The following is a 12,263-nucleotide window of genomic DNA, read 5'->3' on the forward strand; positions in this document are numbered from 1 at the left end:
AAGGGAGGAAAGGAAAGAGAGGGAGAGAGGGAGGGAGGAAGGAAGAAGAAAGAGAAAGAAAGAAAGGAAGGAAGGAAGGAAGGAAGGAAGGAAGGAAGGAAGGAAGGAAGGAAGATGGTGCTTTATTTCCGGTGACTGATTCTGCTTAAAAACACACAGTGACTTCAGGGACCACAGGGTACAGCTGGAGCCCCAGTGTGCTCCTTGAAACAGCCTCACCCAGCATAGCCCTGCCTCTGTCTTATGGTCTCCCTTCTATTCCCACCCCACCCCTTCAGATGGCTGGTTCTGTGTTCAAGACGCCCTAGGGATCTTTTATCTCCTCTCCCACCTTCTTAAGTCAGGAGTAGGGTCTCCCCTCCCCAATTTCCTTAGCATCCCAAGTTCACTGCTGAGCCCTCTGATGGCCCAGTCTTTGCCTAGAGGGAAGCAACTCTCAAGATTCATACCTGTGTCACAGTAAGCCATCAGTGAAGGTTTAAGAGAAATTCTTTGATCCATTGAAGATTGAAAAGAACTGCAGTCAGTGAACAAAGATGGCAAGATCTCTTTGACAAATGTGATATATTAAGAACAGAGACAAGTGACGCATATGTATGAAAATACCCATGATGAGACCCATTACTCTGTGTGCTAACTTCAAAAACATGTGAAAGGACAGCCTGGTCCACACAATGAGTCCCAGGACAGTCAGGACTCTGTAGAAAGTCTCTACCTACTCCACCCAAAAGGAGAGGAAGAAAAAAGAGAGAAGGGGAGGAGGGAGGAAGCAAAGAAAAAGAAACCAAGATTTGCTTTTAAAAAAAATGAATTGTAAGAAATAAAATATTGAGGGGGTGGAGCAGAGGATTCAAGCTATAGGAATTTCTCTGCTGACCTGGGCTTCAATTCTAGTATGATGGTGATAGAAAGGTGGATTGTGAAGCAATCCGTGGATGCATCAAAATGTCAAGAAAGACTAGGATTTTTAAAAAAGATTTATTTATTAACTTTACGTGTATGAACACATTGTACCTGTCTTCAGACACACCAAAAGAGGCCAACCTATCCCATTACAGATGGTTGTGAGCCATCATGTGGCTGCTGGGAATTGAACTCAAGACCTCTGGAAGAGCAGACAGCGCTCTTAACTGCTGAGCCATCTCTCCAGACCAAGACTAGGATTTTAAACTCTTATTTATATGCATAAATGTTTTACCTGTACACCATACACATGCATTACCCAAAGAGACCAGAGGAGGGAATTAGCCTGAAATGAAAATTACAGATGGCTATTGGCTACCATGTGGGTGCTGGCAATGGGTCCATTGGAAGAGGAGCTGGTACATAGAACCGCCTCACCATTGCTCTCTAGCATAAAGTACTCTCTTTTTTAAAAGTTTATGTTATTGGTGTGTGTGCACACACACACTTGTAAATATGTGAGTGCAGGTGCCCACAGAAGCTTTGGATATCTGGAGCCAGAGTTACAGATGGCTATGAGCCACCTTGGTTCTTCTACAAGAGCAGTAGCCATTCTTAACCAAGCCAGACAGTCTAGCCCCAGATTTAAAAGAAAGAAAGAAAGAAAGAAAGAAAGAAAGAAAGAAAGAAAGAAAGAAAGAAAGAAAGAAAGAAAGAAAGAAAGGAGAGTTTCATATGATTCTTGATTCTGGTCACCTGACTGTCCCAACCCCTCTCAGATCCCTTCTGCACCCCATCTATCTATCCATCCACTTTCAGAATTTCAATTGTTTCAACCCCTTTCCCTCCCCTCCCCTTTCTCCTCTCAAATCTTTTTTGTGTAGTGCACATACTGTTGGGAGTGGATTCTACCCTGAAGTGTTGCCAACCTTCTAAGGGTCACACAATTAAAGAAGACCATCTCTCCCATCTCCCAGCAGCTATTAGATCTTGATATCTCCTCAGCTGGTGGTACAACACAACATTTTTAACTCTTGATTCTTCCTGGCCAAATGAATATTCTTAACATACATACCCATGATTTAAAAATTAGTCTTGGCATGGTGGCATTAATCTCAGGACTCAGGCAGAGGCAGGTGGATCTCTGTGAGTTCATGGTCAGTTTGGTCTACATATTTCATTTCATCTAGCCATGCTGCACAGTGAAATTCTGTCTCAAAATTTTAAAAGAAAAAAAAGGAAAGAAAAATAAATCAGTAAGAATGCGAGCAAGGCTTAATATTATTCCTTTAAAGCTACTGTCTAGTTCATTTAGAAGATTTGAGCACGTGACACCTCCATGTTTTCTCGTAGTCCAAGTATTACTTAGCAGGAGCACACTGCCTAGTTAGGGTTTGGCTGCTGTGAACAGATGCCATGACCAAGGCAAGTCTTATAAAGTACAACATTTAATTGGAGCTGGCTTACAGGCTCAGAGGTTTAGTCCATTATCATCAAGGTAGGAATATGGCAGCATCCAGGCAGGCATGGTGCAGGCAGAGCTGAGAGTTCTACACCTTCATCTGAAGGCTGCTAGTGAAAGACTGACTTCCAGGCAGCTAGGAAGCTCATACCCACAGTGACATACCTACTCCAGCAAGGCCACACCTCTTAATAGTACCGCTCTCTGGGCCCAGCATATTCAAACCATGATAACACACTCTCAGTTAACCAAGTGAACTGGCTCTTTGGGAAAGCAACAACAAGAACTAGTACAATACACTTTAATACGAGTGCAGACCTACACGTGGAGCTATTTTCCCTCTGAGGTGTTTTTACATGTGAAGTGGGAAATTTAATTTTTTTTCAGTTTTGTCCCTATGGTGTTGTTTCCTACAGCTTTCTTTTTTGTCCCTGTTTATAGTCGAAACTTCCTGTCTTTTCTGGGCTTCCCCATGAAGTGGAAAGGATAACTCTCTTACACATTTGTGCTAATTTTGGCTAATCTTAATTTCACAATGGGGTGTGTGTGTGTGTGTGGGGGGGGGTGTTTGACCTAAATAGAAAGATAAAGAAGGCATTTGTAAAATTGATAATACAGAAGGGCTTTCGGAAGAAAACTGATGGGTGTCAGAAGTGTAAAAGATATTAAACCAAACGGAGGGCTGGCAAGATGGCTCAGTGGGGAGCGTCGTTTGCATGCAGGCCTGACACTCGAATTCAACCACAGACCTTACGAGCTGGTGGAAGACGGCTTCTGAGAGTTGTCATTGTGGTTCATAGATGTGCAGGTGCGCAAAGACACAATAAATAAATAGAGGAGATGGAGGCTCACTGAAGTCAAGAGAAAGTCACTGTTGGTGAGAGCAGCAGCCCCCTCCCATGTGTGGGTAGGAAGGAGGGTCACATGAACCCCTCTGTCCCCAGGATAGTGGTCCTGTCTCTCCAACCTGGAATTCTGTTTACAAGATCTCTGTTTCCTTCGGAGCTGCTTGGCTCCTGTTTTCTCCTCTCTCTCCCTGTGCTGGCCACCAGCCCTGTCAAAGATCGCGCTGGGATCCAGCTTGCCTCTGAGGAGTCCAGACCACCAGGATTTGCATGAATTTTCCCATTGCTGAGTTTGTATTTATATTTATATTTGGATGATCAGAGAAGTATGTGTGATGTGGGTTGTTGGCAAGTAAATCTTTTTCTCCTCTCTCTTTCTTCAATGTATTTTTTCCAAACTCTCATCGGGTCCAAAAGAAACTGAGGCGCCGCAGCCAGATAAATGCGCATGACGGCAGACATCTCTCCGTGCATCTGGCTGCCAGACTCGGTGGAGACATGGTTCCATCTTTGACTCGTCTTTGAGGACTAATCGCATTTCATGTTCTCTTATGTCTTTTAAAAATATTTTTTAATTGGTTCAAGCCAAAAAAAAAATTCCTCAAAAAAAAAAAAAAAAAAAAAAAACCTCAAGCCTTAAGCCAGTTTGTTGCAAATCATTTAATAACATTGCAAAATAGATTCTTTTTTTCCCCTTTCCTTCCTCTCACACTGCCTCTTTATGCCTTCTCAGCCACACTTCTCTCTCTCTCTCTCTCTCTCTCTCTCTCTCTCTCTCTTGTCTTAACTATGGTTTTCCTTTTTCTGCCTTTACTTCCTGTCCTCCGGCCTCTTTCCTCTCTCCTCCACTTTTCAAATGTGGGAAACCACACCTCAACTGAGGGGAAAAACAGCAACAACAACAACAACAACAAAGATTTGACAGCTAACCTGTTTGGCAGCGGCAACCCTTCCCCCACTCCCATGGAAACTGGTTTTTCTTTGAATAAAAGGCACCATGGCATGCCTCGCTCTCATCAGAAAGTGTGTTTGAGAAATCTCATGTTGTGTCTCCATGGCTGTCAGGATAGAGTTTTGTTTGGAGCCAAAATTATTTGTACAATTGGATTGGCAGAGAGAGAGGAAAAAAAAAAAATCCCAAAGAGAGCAAACGTATTTATCCACTGTCCTGGCTTGCCAAGCAGGGCATGAAGCTGGCAACTGCAGTTTCCTCTTCAGATTGTATGCAGCTGTGGCAGCCTGCCTTAGGCTGTTGGGGGGTGTGTGGGGGGGGTGGAGGGGGGGCTGAGGACCGTGCTGGGGACACCACACTGGTGCATAACTCTATTCTTTCTTACCTATCCCATCTGTTCAATCAGAAGCCCCGCTGCCCAGGACCTATCTTATTTCCTTTGCATTTTCTGTAGGGCCTGGTGTAATTCTGCAGACCCGAATGGTTGTGTAGAGGCATCCATGAGGCCTGAAGGGGTGGAACTGTACTAAATGTCTGCTACAGAAAACACTGCTTTGGGCCAGCCTTGTGAATTATAGTGGTGTTTGGTTTTAGTGGTCTGTGTGCCCTGGCTACCCACTGGTAAGTGCTTAGTCATTTCCCCAGATGCTCAGCATCTGAGACGCCTGTCCAAGTCATGGTAACCCCAGTCCCTCTCCAGGTGCCAGACTCCCTGAGCTCAGGAGCATCACCAGCTGCTCCCCTGTCCTTAGCAGGTGGCTTTTGTAGTTTTCCATTTGCAAGGTACCCCCCCCCCATCAAGGATAATTCATGGGTGTAGCTAAGCTATCATATGTGTGAAGGACTGAATGAAGTGTGTGACCCTCTGTCCATCAGTGGAACAGTTTAGGGCTCAGGAAAGCCCAGTACTGCTCAAGGCCACTTAGGCAGGCAATGCCATAGCCCCTCTACCTTCTTCGCTGCCACACCTAAGTCCTTCTCTGAAGCTGTAAATCAGGGATTCGGCCAGAGAAAGCACCCTTTCTACTCCTTGTCCATGGGCCATCCTCTGAAGAATGAGGTGCAGAAAAAGACCACAGGGTCATTACATCACTGAGTAGTGGTACCATCAGCAGAGGTTCTTCCCAAGCTCTGTAACCTCAGCGTAGACACAACAAGCAGCCACAGGGGCAAGTCGAGGCTCGGGAGGCCGTGAGAATTAAGGAATAGAGTTGACAACAGTAAGCCCAAAAATTTGCCCGTGGCTCTGGGGCTGCTCAGCACCCCGCCCCAGCAGCTTTGCCAAATGAGCCCCATGCAGTGCTCACAATCAGGTGGATCCCAGCCAAACCTCAGCAGATAAGTGCAGGCTTGTCCCCTAATCTCTGAGAACCCAGGGGAGTATGGGGGAGACAGTGTGTGATAAACACCTGCGTGGAGATGGGGATGTTGGTGACTCCTACAGCATCCAGCTAAGGTGCCATCTTTCCTGCCTGAACAGAAAGGACTTTCTTTGATTCACCACCTGGTAGAAGGCTGAGTGAAAAAAACTCTTTGAAAAATGGGGGTTTGGATTATGCTAGGAACATGAAGGTGAGACCCTAGACACTCAGTAACAGAGTAAGTTTTGGCGAAGAGGTAAGGCTTCAGTTAGGATTTGACAGTTTGTATTGAGGGTACATAGGCATATTCCTCCAGGTATTGCAATTTAATTCACAATAGTTGTTGCTGTTGTTGTTATTTTGGTTTTGTGAGACAGGGTTTCTCTGTGTAGCCCTGGTTGTCCTGGTGCTTGCCCTGTAGACAAGGCTAGGCCTCAGCCTCACAGAGATCTGACTACCTCTACCTCCTGAGTGCTGGGATTAAAGGCATGTACCACCACCACCTGGTTTGTTTTACTTATTATTATGAGCTTCTCACTAAGGGCAGAGTGAGCAAGACTACAAAGTGGATAAAAAGTTCAAATTACTCAAGGTCAGATGTGCCTGTATGTGCTTTCTCATACGTGCCTCACCAGGTAGGAAGTGCTTGTACATATCGTGTGTCTTCTGGTTTTCCCGTGGCCCGGTGAAGTTGGGCCTGACATTCCCTTTAAGTGGAAAGAGGAAGTGTAGGATGCATCACGGTGAACATTTGGAGAAACTTCTATAGACAGTGCATCGAGGTGTCCTACAGGATTAACGAGTTGGAATATGCAGCTTCCCTTTGGAATCTGGGCTTTTCAGGAGAAGCAACCAGGTCAGACTCTATATAGAGCTCGAAATGGGATGGGCTTTCTCAGAAAGTACTGTGACAGTAAGGCATGTTACTGTCATGTAGCATGTAACCTCAGGTGTGACCTCAAAGACCCGGGCTTTTGACCTAGGGAGACCAGAGAAATGAATGGATCTACTGGGCAATGTAGTGAATGGATCTACTGGGCAATGCAGTGAATGTCTGAAAGAATGAGCAGAGAGGATACAGAAGGAGAAGGGGAGGGAAGAGATTAAAGCTGAAAAAAACATTCCTGCAACACATTTCTGCACACAGACAACAGGCAAGGACAGGTGTGTCTCCTATCAAGCCTTTTCCCACGAAACCCGAGCCACCCTTCTGCCAACAGGCCCTGTTTGTAACTGAAGGCCTGTCCCTTATTCCCAGTGAGGCATTGTTGAAGGCCAGGAAACGTCTCTGCAGAATCTTGGCCTGGGAAGAGGGTGCTTGTTCCCCTTCATACGAGGCATGCCTCTACATCTGCCTGTTGATAATAGACTGTTGTGTTATTGAACTCGGAGTCTCCTCCATCTCTGGCCTCTTTCCTGGCCAGAAACACAAGGAACGGGGAATGGGAGCCCTGATTTTTACATCACCCATCTCTTCATTACTCCACCTTTGATCCCTTAGTGAATTCTTACCGCAGCTGCCAAGCTGGGAGGGATGGAAATGGCATCTAAGACTTAAGCTTAGCAGGCACAAGGAGGGGGGCAGCGGCAAAGACCAAACTGCTGCTTATTTGTTTTGAAGCCAAGAAGACTTGTCTGCCAGTCAGCCCTTGTGAGGAGTGGGGTGCCCAGATGGGGTGTCCGGAACTCTACCCACATGGGCTGTTGTGCACATGTCGGCATCAGAACAAAGGGAGAGTTGGGTTGCGTGGCTGACCAGTGCCCAGCGTCATGCCTCCCTGAATGCACAGCCCTTCTGTTTCTGTTCTGTTGTCAGAGGGTGTAGTAGAGCCAAGAGGAGCGTAAGGAGGACCCGGCGTTCTAGCATTTAGTGGTGAGGTGAGTGCCGGATGGAGCACGTACTTCGTGCCTGGATGAGCCTTCAGTTGAAGTGGGCAGGGGCCTGGGGACATTCTAATAGAGATGGCTTTTTGGTGCCAAGCTCCTTTTGGTTGTTCACATCTTTCTTCAAAATGATCTGCTAGGTTTATGTATATTGTTGCTTGGGGCAATTTTCCTTGGGATAATGTGAAGAAAGAAGACGTGGGTGTGTGTGGGGAGTGGGGGGGAACAACTCTTGGTGGGGTAGCTTTAGATTTATTAGACCATGGAGGGAAATGGTTCTCAGTGCCTGAGGAATTTTCCAGATGCTTCTGAAGTGCAGTTGCTCATAGCTTACTTTGTGGGAAGCTTCCTGACTTGGCAGGTACAAGAAACCCTACCCTGGAGGAGGATTAGGGCTCTTGCATGTTTTCAGTGAAATGTTTTTAAAGGAACAGCATTACCTGTTTTCAGCTGGGACATAGGCTCAGGCACCCCAGCGCAAATGACAATGTAGGATTCTTTGTTTACACATTGCTAAGGATTTAAGATGGCTCAGCAGTTAAAAGTGATGACTGCTCTTCCAGAGGACCCCGGTTCAATCCCCAGTACCCACATAACCTGCAAAACAACTCACCACTGTCTGTAACTCCAACTCAAGGGGATCAGATGCCATCTTCTGACCTCTCAGTTACCAGACATTTTTTCCCCCAAAATAACTGTTCTTGGTTCCACTACACTTTAATTAAACGTTCATGGAACATTTGTGTTAGGGCCTTGTCTTTGAGTTCACAACATAAGCCAAGCTTTTTGAGAGAATTTGGGTTCATTGGCCATGTAAGTGGCCATCCAACTTGTGAAGCTTAGTTTCCATGATATCAAGCCATCGAACATCTACTGTCATTGTAAACCATGACCCAAGTTAGGCTTAGATGACATATATGAACAAGTCTTGGCCCTGCCCTTAGTAAGTGAACAATCTAACCCTAGCATGAAAGGGACAAAGATCTTTTTCATAAAAAGCAGTAGGTTTTCTTCTCTACCATGGCCTGATTTACAAGTTCTAGAAAGTTCCATGAAGTAGAACACTTCCTTGATCTTGCCTGGGAACTTGATCACGAGGATTCCCTGTATTTATTTTGGGCAGTTATTTCTCATGTTTTGTGAGAAAACTTGTTTCTGCCTACTCTGCTTACCTTTTCTGAGTGGCCCATGGAAACAACACTGAAGGCCCTGCAGTGTAATTGCAGGAAGCCCAAGGCTTGGAGACTAAGCAAAGTTAGGAAGGGTCTGTACTTTGAAAGTCGGCCTCCATGGCTTCCTCAGTGCCACACGGAAAAGAGTGTCTGGGTAAAATATTTTGGTCCATTCTTTGTATTCTATTAGCTTTATTCCTTCTCTTAAAATAGATCCAGCTACAATCCTGAAAACCAAGTTTCCTGTTCAGAATGTGGTTTTGTTGTAGAAATGGCCCAGCTTTTCAACAGCATCAGTGATTTGGCCCATGCAAAGAGATTTGTTTTTTAGGCACATGGATTGTTTAGGAAACATCTTGCCCCTGCTCCATCTTCATCATCTCCTGTTTTAGATCCAGTCTCTCACAAAGCTGACACAGTAGAAATAGCCACACGGATGCCAGACGATGCTGAAGCCTGTGTCAGGACCCTCAGCTCCTCTCAAATTCCACAGCAGGGTACCAGCTGGGGTGACCTCTGAGATCCCTTGAGTATCCGCATACCAAGGACAAACTTCCGGCTTGGAGAGGGGTTCTGAGAGAAGGGGTATTTGTAAGTGGCAAAACACAAGACCAGAAGTCAAATCATGGGTCTAAGATGACACGCTATGCTCTGCCCAAAATGGCTTTCTCTTGCTATTCTAAGAACTCTCTGGATAGGTCACCTCTTGCAGGCTAAAAGCCCCGTCTTTTATTTTACATATCACTTCAGTCTTTACCCCAGGTTCTGTTTTGATTATCCCATGCATCAGTATCCCTTGACCCCATTGAGTCTTAGAAAAAGACAGCAAGCACAAGCACAGACAATAAGATAGCTGGGTGGGATCCTGCCCTGAAATTACTATTCTGACCACTCCTGGATTTAAATTAGCTCTGTCCCAGGCTAACCTTGAAGTCAGGAATCCACCTGCCTCTGTAAGCATAAACAAACAAACAAACAAAACCTTAGCTGTGTGATCTTGCCTTGCAATCACCATGCCCTAAATATCTTTATCTCCTTCCTTAGCATCTTTCTGACAAACTGGCTCATGGTGTGGCTGCCTCTGTTCCTTTAGATCTGTGAAGCTCTTTATGCAATTCATATTGCATCCTTATATTTTGCATAGCTGAGAAATATATATGTTTTTGAACTCACATTTTCAGTGTTCTTTTCCACAGTCCTAAGGGCTGTCCTGAAGGTCACAGCATTCGACCAGTTTGCTGAGACACAGACAGGCCTTCACCTCCCAGACTCATGCTGTCTTTGATTATGGTAGAGTCATTGACCTTGGCAGAGGTGACATTCCTCAGAGGAGGAACGTGAAAATATATAGACTGTTATACAAAAAAGTCTTAAACCCACAGTAACCATCAATATTCATGGAGGCTCATGCCCTGCTGGCTCTGTTCCAAGGGCAGAAAACCATGCCATACTGTCCCTTACATGGACTTGCTACACTTGGCATCCACAAAGCCCCACCTATAACCCTAAGAGAGGACTAGTTATTAGTGACAGTAGACCCTGGGCAGTGGCGTCTTGGCTATGATCACGGTTGGTAACTGAGTCATTTTTCACTTTTTGTGAATGTATGAGAAGAACCTGGGAGGCTGTCCTTGGTGGAACTGGAGGAAAACATGAGCATTTCTTTTCATCTTTCTCTTCAGTCTCCATTTATAGAACCTTCTGACAGCCGAGCTTGGACCTTTGTACCCTGACTATGAACACATCCGGGACAGCCATGTAGGACCAACTCATTCTTAGGGCTCAGTATCACAGAAGAAACTGTTTTGTCTACCTTCTAGCCGTGTTCTCTATGTCTCCCCAAAGTTATGCTCAACCTCAAGTTGAACTGCATCCAGCAATGAGGGCTGTGCAGACAATCCTTATAAACCTGTATATATCTTCAGAGGCTGAGAACTGTCTCTGAATTCCCTTACGTCACGGAATGAATGCTGAAGCCATTTATTGTGACTCCCAACAAGAACCCACGTCTCCATCCCGGTCTAATAGGAACCTTCCTTTCTCTTCACAGATCTCCAGGACTTTAAGTTGGATGTGCAACATGTGATCGAAGTAGACGAGGGGAACACAGCTGTCATCGCCTGCCACCTGCCTGAGAGTCACCCGAAAGCCCAGGTCCGGTACAGCGTGAAGCAGGAGTGGCTGGAGGCCTCTAGAGGTAAGGAATGGGCAGAAAGCCTAGGAGAGCTGGCCTCTGACTGCTTTCATTTGTGTCAGCTGCTGCCACCTCCCTGAGTCCCCGTCATAATGTTGACATCTCCAACCTCAGGCTTGCCAGCTGTCCCGTAATCTGACATTTGGCTCTCAAAGACCCTAAGGGGGCAGGTTCCATGATAGAGTTCCTCCGTCCTGTCACGGAGACTTAACTCATCTTGTGGGACCCTGCAAAGTGTTGGCAAACACTCAGCAGCACGGTCAGTTCCTGACACTCCCTGTTCAAGCCCCTGTCACAAGGCATGTAGAGAAAGGCTACCTGATAAGCCCAGAGTTCCCAGAGCATCAGTGTTCCCTGGTGGGAAAGGAGCTTCCCTCGCGTGGCAAAGCAGTCTTTCGGTGAGACTGCACAACTGTCCCATTTCCTGGGTACTGTAGCAATCTCAGATCTCATAGTTTCCTGCTCAGACCACAGTGGGCATAATGTCTAGCATAGGAAAGGCCACAGTGGTTCACAGTGTCAACAAGGAGGCATACTCCCGTTAAAATGAAGTCAGCTCACCTCACAATAGACGTACACATAAAGTCAAGTTAACTTAACCTTCCCTGGCTTTGTAACTCAAAATGCATACTTTCCATATTGTAGGCTTTTTGCTTTTGCTTATGAAAAAATTTATATTTTGTGACTGAAATCTTAGGGGAGGGGGAAGAAACTCAGAAAAGACAGAAAACTGCTTGCGAAATGTAAGCACCCTGGTCTAACCCCTTGGAAATAGCAGAGAGGAGATAAGAGGGGACAGAAACTATAATCCTTGCCCAACAGAGCCCGGGGACAAGATTCACTCCATCTGGCAGTTGCCTAAGCAGCTCACACCTGGGTGGCCCAGCAGCAGGCAGGCACCAAGCTTGGTGACACCCTGAGTCCCAGGAGGGGCCACCAGGACAGAGCTCAGAACTGACTGAAGGCCAGTGCTCTGGCTGCCAGGAAACTGAGGCCACCCCTGTTGCTGTGTTGTCCAAAAGTTTTGAGTCCTCCTCCTGCCAAACAAACCTGAACCCGAGCTTCAGCCCCACCCGCTCACAACACTCTTGGACTAGGAGCAGACAAAGCCTGCCAGGCCAACGGTGAACAGAATGGGGTTTCAGTGGCTGTCAGAGACAGGGCAATGGCTAAGGATCAGAATTTTCCTCTTCAGTAGAAGGATTTCACTAGTAAGGTGGGTTAGCATGGGGACTGTTACACAGAGGGGGAGAAAATGCTGAAGTCGGTTAGATAAACTCATCTCTTCCACGCTTGTGTGGCACGAGACTCAGTCTTACAGTGTTTTAGCGGCAGACCTTCTGCCTTTTTCTAGATGGATCTAAGAGGCTGATTAACTTCTCAGGATCACGCCTTATCCTGTAGCCCTAGAGCTCAAGCCCAGGTTGACCCTAAGCCCTGCATCCTTTCTACCCTCCCCTAGCTCCCTTGAAAACATAAGATGGCCCTCA

At 46.2% G+C, this 12,263-nt stretch overlaps 1 protein-coding gene across 1 annotated transcript in view; it reads left to right on the top strand.

Annotated features, from left to right (window-relative positions):
- BOC (BOC cell adhesion associated, oncogene regulated) overlaps positions 1–12,263 on the top strand; it is a 73,484-nt gene that overhangs the window by 43,599 nt on the left and 17,622 nt on the right. The window contains exon 4 of the mRNA XM_080919641.1: positions 10,630–10,776. Coding sequence (XP_080775767.1) covers positions 10,630–10,776 — 147 coding nt within the window. The remainder of the gene's footprint in view (positions 1–10,629; positions 10,777–12,263) is intronic.

Source organism: Micromys minutus (assembly GCF_963924665.1).
Source record: "Micromys minutus genome assembly, chromosome: 7".
In the NCBI taxonomy this organism is placed as follows: Eukaryota; Metazoa; Chordata; class Mammalia; order Rodentia; family Muridae; genus Micromys; species Micromys minutus.